Source organism: Homalodisca vitripennis, chromosome 2 (assembly GCF_021130785.1).
Source record: "Homalodisca vitripennis isolate AUS2020 chromosome 2, UT_GWSS_2.1, whole genome shotgun sequence".
NCBI classification, from domain to species: domain Eukaryota; kingdom Metazoa; phylum Arthropoda; class Insecta; order Hemiptera; family Cicadellidae; genus Homalodisca; species Homalodisca vitripennis.
This window is the reverse complement of record NC_060208.1, coordinates 8,410,557-8,418,185: the sequence shown is the minus strand read 5'-3', so window position 1 is coordinate 8,418,185 and position 7,629 is coordinate 8,410,557. Positions and strand designations below refer to the sequence as shown.

Below are 7,629 nucleotides of genomic sequence, written 5' to 3'. Positions count from 1 at the left end.
TTTTTAAAGCATCTCTTAGAACAATAAAAAAGTGTATCGGTTAATTTCTTACAAAAATTGAGTATGCTAATATTGCAAAACCTATTAAATCGAAATTTAAAGCAGTTGAGATATCAGTTACTATGGCAACTATAGCTCATAATCTACAGTTTTCAGTTCGGTTCAAGTATCTGACTAAACCTACTAAAAGCACACGAAAATATAATTTTAAATATGTACCAATTTCCAAAACAAATTGAATCCGTTACAAATCTAGGACCAGGGGACGTTAAATCCATCCCCCATATTACAGTGCCAAAACACGTTAAATTCTTTTGTTTAAGATGGCCATTTGTCAATACGTATGCAAAACTAGATTCTCTACAACGTTATACGCTAGTAAGCCAGTTTATTTCGATTTTCCTGTGTCATGAAATGTTGGAAACTTATTTTTACTTCTATGTTGGTTTTATGTCTAAATCCAATAAAATTAGGGCATCCGTCTGAATAAGCCGTGTTCCTTATTTACAGTAAAATATTTTTTCTGATGCAAAACCTGCCAAATCCACCATCTGTTATGGAAATAATATGACGGGTCTGCAGTAATGAAACATTTCACAGGATACTAACAACATTTTATTTCATTTTTTATACGGTAAATGCAATATTTTTATAAACAAGGTACGACAGGTTTTGTAATTGGCGCATTCAATTTTATTGTATTTCTTTAATATTATAAGCAATACCTTATAAACAAACTTCTGCTATTAAATATTCATGATTAAGATTCATTTTTCAAACAGTGCTTTGAGAAGCAGTTTGATGACAAAGTCAATACCTAAAGCAAAGACTCTCGCTCGGCACGCTGTCTTATGGAGCTTCTCGGATTCAATTTCCTCGAAACCCTCAGATTTTCTTACGTCTTTCTGATATCTTTGTTTGAATCTTCCCATTCAATCTATTTTGTATCACCCCTCACAATGTGAGACCACACCTAAAAGTGGTTGTTTTCATTTATCTTGCTTTGTTATACCATCCATTCCACCTAAATATTTTTTTATTTAGTTTATGTTTAGTTTAATGTAGTTTTTTATTTTAGTTTTCAATGTAGGCTAATTTTGTGTGTATATATTTATACATATTTATTTATAAATATATTCATACAAACATTACATAACTACATAAAGTGTAGATCACTTTATCGGAAGTTTTCCCTTAAAATGCGTAGACTTAATTGCTATCGTTTATAATTTCCTTACATCTTTTGCAATATTGGTGGTTACTTAACAGCAGAAATGAGGAATAATTATAATTATTTTAACAAGAGACAGTAACCGAAATTAAATATTCGTGTTCTATTTAAAAACTGTTATACAAATTGTTATGTATTATTTAACAAAAAATATCAATTACCAATACTTTCAGACTTTCGTAAAAGTCGACTTTCATTTTGTCCATGATAAGGTTTTAAAATATCTAACCTCCCAGTTTTACTAACATGGGTGGGTGGATGGATCTCCTGGCCCCACGCGCGCTAATCCTTCTGTTCTGGTTATTATAACACTAAAATCCATATTTATTGTCACTCTGCGTCACGATAAGCATCCATGAAGTCACGCTCCGGATTTAAATAGTAATACTTATTATTCAATATAATTTTTCAGTAACTATTCCTAGTACGCTATATTGGCAGTGCTTATTAAATCTAAGTCAGGTGCACTTTTACACGTTATGAAGAACATCAATTCTCAGCTAAATTCTTATTACCTATCGTAATTTGTTTGGTTGTTGATCTAATCTTCAAGGCCGCGCGTTTAACCATATAAATAAGCCAAAATTGTTACATTCTTATGGTTTTAAAATTTCTTAAACAAACTGAAGGAATGGCGTGAAAACTTAACTTATATTTGATGAATGTATCACCAACATTAGAGCAAGCTCTAATGGGAACATCAATGGAAGTGACACAGCAGCAGGCAGTCATGAAATACCCTCATTAATAGAAGTACCTACGCTACATTTTTTATAAAAATGAAGCGTACTGACTGATGTTTTGTATAAGTTTAACAATTTCATTAAAATCGATGAGATCCGCCTATTATTTAGAACACGAGTTGTCTCTGTAAACTGTAAATTTTATGTAAATCAACACTAGTTTCATCCCAGTATGTCCTAAAGTAATAAATAAAATGTATATCTTAATTGTTTTTTAAAATACTAAAACTTTTTCCACAATAACTTGCAGCATGTAGGGTAAACTCGCCTTATTTGGGGAGGTAGCCTAATTTGGGGAAGTAGAATTCCTTAGCTAAGGACGTGCTGAAACCTAGCGGAGTGAGCCAGAACTATTGCTTATTATATTATCTTAACACCCCGCTAGAGCGACTGCGTTAGTCAAAAAGTGGTTGTTAGATATAACATCAAAAAGTATTAGTGCGGTGTAAAAGTTTTATTTTATAAGCTATATAGTGGATCTGGAGAACAAAAGGTAAGACTTTTTGCGTTTTTAATGATAAAATATTGTAGAGCATGATTAGGCGTATTACCTCTTATAACTGTATTTAGTTTCATCTACGTTCAGAAAGCAGTTTTTAGGTTAGAATGGTGCAACGTGGTTTTTCCTAATTTGGGGAGGTTCGCTGTTCCTTATTTGGGGAGGTATGATGCTCCTAATTTTGGGAGCCCCAAATTGAGTAGTTATTAAAATAAAACTACATTAAGTGGGTTTCGTTTTCAGATGGCTCCTCGTAAGAAATGGGACGAAGAAAGGATGAAAGAAACAGTGGACGTGGTGAGGAAAAAAGAAATGGGAAGCTTTAAAGCAGCCAGAATATATAATGTTCCGCAAACAACACTAGAAAGATATGTAAAGTTAGCCGAAAACAACCAAAAAGTCAAGCCTATTGGAAGACAACAAGCCCTTTCTGAAGTTCTAGAGACAGATCTTGTCGAATATTGTAAAATTATGGAGGGACGATTCTATGGACTAAGCGTTAAAGTGATAGTGGGTGAATTATTTCCCACCATGTTGTGCTTTGGATTATTTGTTACAGCTCAAAAAATCACTGGGATGATAATTTCCCACTTTGGAATCCTTCAATGAATAAACATAACTCTATGGAGAAGTAGGTTTCTTTCAGCTGACAAAAAAATAGTAAAGCCAGTCAGCTGTTTATTCAAAAGTGGGAAATTATTATCCCACTTGCACTCTGGGACAACTAACCTACAGATTCTTCTTGGATCTTTGTTTTTTATATCAAGATAATAGATGACTGATGTAACATTGCAGGTTTTTAAGGTTATTAAACATATCTATGATCAATTAGGATTATTTTAATGATATAATGTATACATTTTCTCATGTATTATGATTGGAGTGAAAACTATTGTGTTGCAAGACTCTAGGCTAGAATTGCAGGTTATGTTTTTGGCTGGAGTTTGTAATATTTTCTTACACACTTAGAAGGGTTAGATAACACAGTATTATACATCAATCTATTCAGCAAATTATAGTTTTCAAAAGGGCATTACCACATTAGTCCAAGCACATTTGGCAAAGTTAATATTTAGCTGTCACTGTAAGCCTGCATACTTAGACAAGAATGTTTTACAAGGTTGAGGCCTATACCATTTTATGCCTAGCATTTTTGTTACAGCTTATAATTGCATAAAATGTATTCACTTCCTGACAATTCTAACCTTAATTAGAATCTCTTTTTGTCAAATATTGTCTCCCACTTGTAGACTATAGCAGAAAAAATTTAACGATACATGTATTACTAGGGCCTACTCTGTACAAAACTGTTACTCAACTCTTCTAATCAGTTAATCATTGTTTTCAGATAACATGGACACAATAGATGAGAAGGATATTCTCAGTCTTCTTCACTTAGACATTTCGGAAGAACAAGAAAAAGGAATAGTACAAAAGGACGGGCGACTGTTCAAAATGCTGTTCGGCACTCAAATGTAGGTGCACATCTACCCCAAAAAATTTAGAAGTATAGAAGGTGCGCACATTTTTCTACAAAGGCCAAGGTGAAGAGGAGCAATATGGTCTGCCCGACTTGTAAAGTTGCTCTCTGCAAGGATTGTTTCACTCCATTCCACCAAAACTAGATGAAAAAGGCTACAAAACGAGCCCCACAATACGTTATTGTGTTTCAAAGTGTTTTTTACCTTTAGTAATAATGTTTGTAATAATATTATAATTAATATTTGCTGTTATTATTAAAATATTATGCATTTGACTAAATTATTTCATTCAATTCCTCCAAAAAGTGGGAAATATATATCCCAGTAAATCATACATCACACATGGATAAATGCAGGTTGATTATGTTTCGCTGGGATATTAATTTCCCACCCAAAAAAAAAAACACAAAAACAAATAAAATTGTTTTGAAATTATTTTTTAAGTCATATTTGGCCACATTAGAACCATCCTATAAAGAAATTGGCTCATTTTTCAAAGTGCCAGACTACTGCCACTTAAAGGGTTAAGGATGTTAAGTCAATGGCATACCAACTAGCCGTAAGAAACAACATGAATACTTCGTTTTCAAAGAAGATGAACAAGCTGGATGGAAGTGGTTAAAGAATTTTTTCAAAAGAAATCCACAGTTGTCCGTAAGGCAACCGCAAGGACTTTCCTTGGCAAGAGCAAAGGGTTTTAACCCAAATGATGTTAAACGATTCTTTGACTTGTATGAGCCTAGTTTTGAAAAAATCAAGAACAATCCGGTTCGCTTGTATAATTGTGACGAGACGGGTATAACTATAGTGCAAAGCAAACATACGAAAGTAGTTGCATTAAAAGGGAAAAGACGAGTAGCTTCCCTTCAATCTGCTGAGAGAGGCGCACTCATAACGATTGTGACATATATGAGCCCAACAGGACACTACTCCCACCTTTAATTATTTTCCCAAGAAAAAATATGAAGCTTGAGCTTATGAATGGAACTCCACCTGGGTCAGTGTACGATTGTCATCCTTCAAGGTGGATTCAATCTGAAATATTCACACGTTGGATGCAACATTTTATCAGCCACGTGAAACCAACTGCAGACGATCCAGTTTTACTGGTGCTTGACGGTCACACTACTCACACCAGAAACCTGGATGTCATCACTACAGCCCGAGACAACAACGTCACAATTGTGAGCCTTCCCCCACACAGCTCTCATAGAATGCAACCACTAGATGTTGCTTTCATGAAACCCCTAAAAACATTCTATGCCAAAGAAATTGAAACCTGGCTTAGGGGAAATGTTGGAAGGGTAGTAACTATTTATCAAGTAGGGGAACTTTTTGGTAACGCATATTTAAAAGCTGCGACTGCTCAGAATGCTGCTAATGGTTTGAAAAACAGCGGTCTTTATCCAATCAACAAGCACATTTTTGGACAACAAGACTTTCCGCATTTTGTAGGCGCACTTGAATCGGCAAGTACAAACACCACCAATCAAGTTCCGAATCAGGATCTTAATAGATCTATTGAAGTCCACTCGATTGATCCACTTTTGCCTTCATGCAGCAATAGTTCTACAAGTGTATAAAGGGAATATGTAAATATGCAAAGTGAACCTTCGCCTATCACAATGGTCAGGGCGTCAGACATTTCTCTAATTCCAAAAATGAGTGAGCAAGACCTAAAAAAACATTCTCACAGTCAGGCAGCAGAAATAATAACCAGCACCCCACATAAAAAAATCTGTTGAAGACGAGAAAAGGAAGAAGTTGGAAAAAGAATCCAAACAGAAACTAAAAATCGTAAAAAAGTTGGATTAGCGAAGAATGAAACAAACAAAAATGACAAGAAGAAACATCCAATCAGAAAAGTGAAGAAGGAAAGTGTGATAACGTTAGAAGACAATAAAAAAGTGACAAGGGAACCGGTGAAAAAAGTGCTATTAGACCTAAGGGAGATAGTGAAAGTTAGACCTATGAAGAAGAAAGTTTTTTGCAAGCTGTGGGATTTTTCAAGCGAATCAGACGAAGAGGAGCAGATTGTTTTTGCTGACGATTCTGCGGATGATGATTACGAAGAGGGCGATGCAGAATGTTTATACTGCACTGGTTTGTTTTCAGAGGACAGAAACGGAGAAGATTGGATCCGCTGCAAAGCGTGTTTACGGTGGTCACATTTTAACTGTGCTGACGTAGGAAACGCAGTGTTTGTGGGTGATTTTTGTGCAAAAAGGAAGTAAAATTTGAAATAAATTTTATGCCTAAGTGTCAAGTTTTTAATAGACTACTTATTTTTTGTTCTTGTATAAATCTCAAAATTTTTCAAAATAATTTCAATTCATTTTACATTTTTGAACCGTAGTTTAATTAGTGGTATGATTTGCTTAATTATTACAAAATTAGTTCTTTTGCATAAGTTAATAGACAAAAAACTATTTTTATTTCTATCAAATAACACTAAAGTTTACATTAAACATATAACATACATTTTGTTATTTTTCATTTAAAATTTCCCTATATTTCCATTTATTTATATGGTAAAATAATACCTCCCCAAATTAGGAACATGTGCGCCCAATTTGGGGAAATGTATACTTTTCGTTTTTTTACTGTAGCCACTTAAATATAATTATATTTGATTTGGATGAGGAAAGACTGATGGGTAATAATCCAATGTGTAAAACACACCATTATTGAAATGAATGTGTCTTTATTTTTTTGATTTGCGTTGATTTAAAAAGAACCTCCCCAAATAAGGCACACTTGCCCTATATACTAAATAAAAAATAACATCTTATGAACTAAATAACAATCACAAACTGTAACAAAGGTTATTTAAACAATAAACCAGGAGCCAAGAAATAATTTCTATTTTATAAGTATAAGACATCCCACGGTCTCATCTGACGTGTTCTCTTAGCTTCCCTTTCATTTTTGTCAGTCTATGGATTTAGACCCTGTAGGAATTGACCACATCGACATCAGCTGAGTTGAAACACAGCAGGAAAATAACCATACGTCAACATATGATAGCTCTCGGAACTTGGCGTTGTATAGGTTAACTTAACCTCGAAATTATTTATTTGAGTGTGTTGACGTTGAAGATATCTAATGTATAAGTGCTTCTTTATAGTTAGAATAAAAATGTTATATTTGCTAGAAAGGCACTTGTTATCAAGGTTGTGAAGTAACAATATCTTCACATTTGTTAACCTAGTTGTTTTGTCCAATTGATAGCAACAAAAATAGACTATAATGGATGTGAAAATTGGTATCGAAAACGACAGTAGAAATATTAAAAGTAATCGAAGAAATTCTGAAAAAGCTTTGCACGTATTATACTATGATATAAGTGATTACAGTAGTACTAATCAGTTTCTAATCTGTTGTGCTGGTGTGCTAGTATTTTATCTTATATATGGTTACTTGCAGGTAAGAAGGCATGTTGAATTGAACTTGATAAAATGTTCTAGTTTTACACACAAAAATCATTTTTGTTGTTACATTACAGCTATGCTATGTCTTACATAGTGTAGTTTAGATTTTGTAATCTGTTAGCCTATACAATGTACAATGTCTTGTGACAATAGATTAGATACAGTTGTGATCAGCCTGCCACAAATTTAATGTAACTTTTTACATTATTACTCCAACCATGGATCAATAGGGTCTAAAACCAAT

At 33.7% G+C, this 7,629-nt stretch overlaps 1 protein-coding gene across 2 annotated transcripts in view; it reads left to right on the top strand.

Moving 5' to 3' along the window:
• The first annotated feature begins 6,974 nt into the window (after nt 1-6,974).
• Nucleotides 6,975-7,629, top strand: part of LOC124353509 (adenosine 3'-phospho 5'-phosphosulfate transporter 2-like) — a 28,217-nt gene continuing 27,562 nt past the window's right edge. For both annotated transcript variants that reach the window (XM_046803371.1, XM_046803370.1), the window contains exon 1: nt 6,975-7,380. In XM_046803371.1, the coding sequence (XP_046659327.1) occupies nt 7,204-7,380 (177 nt within the window). In that variant the 5' untranslated portion in view covers nt 6,975-7,203. The remainder of the gene's footprint in view (nt 7,381-7,629) is intronic.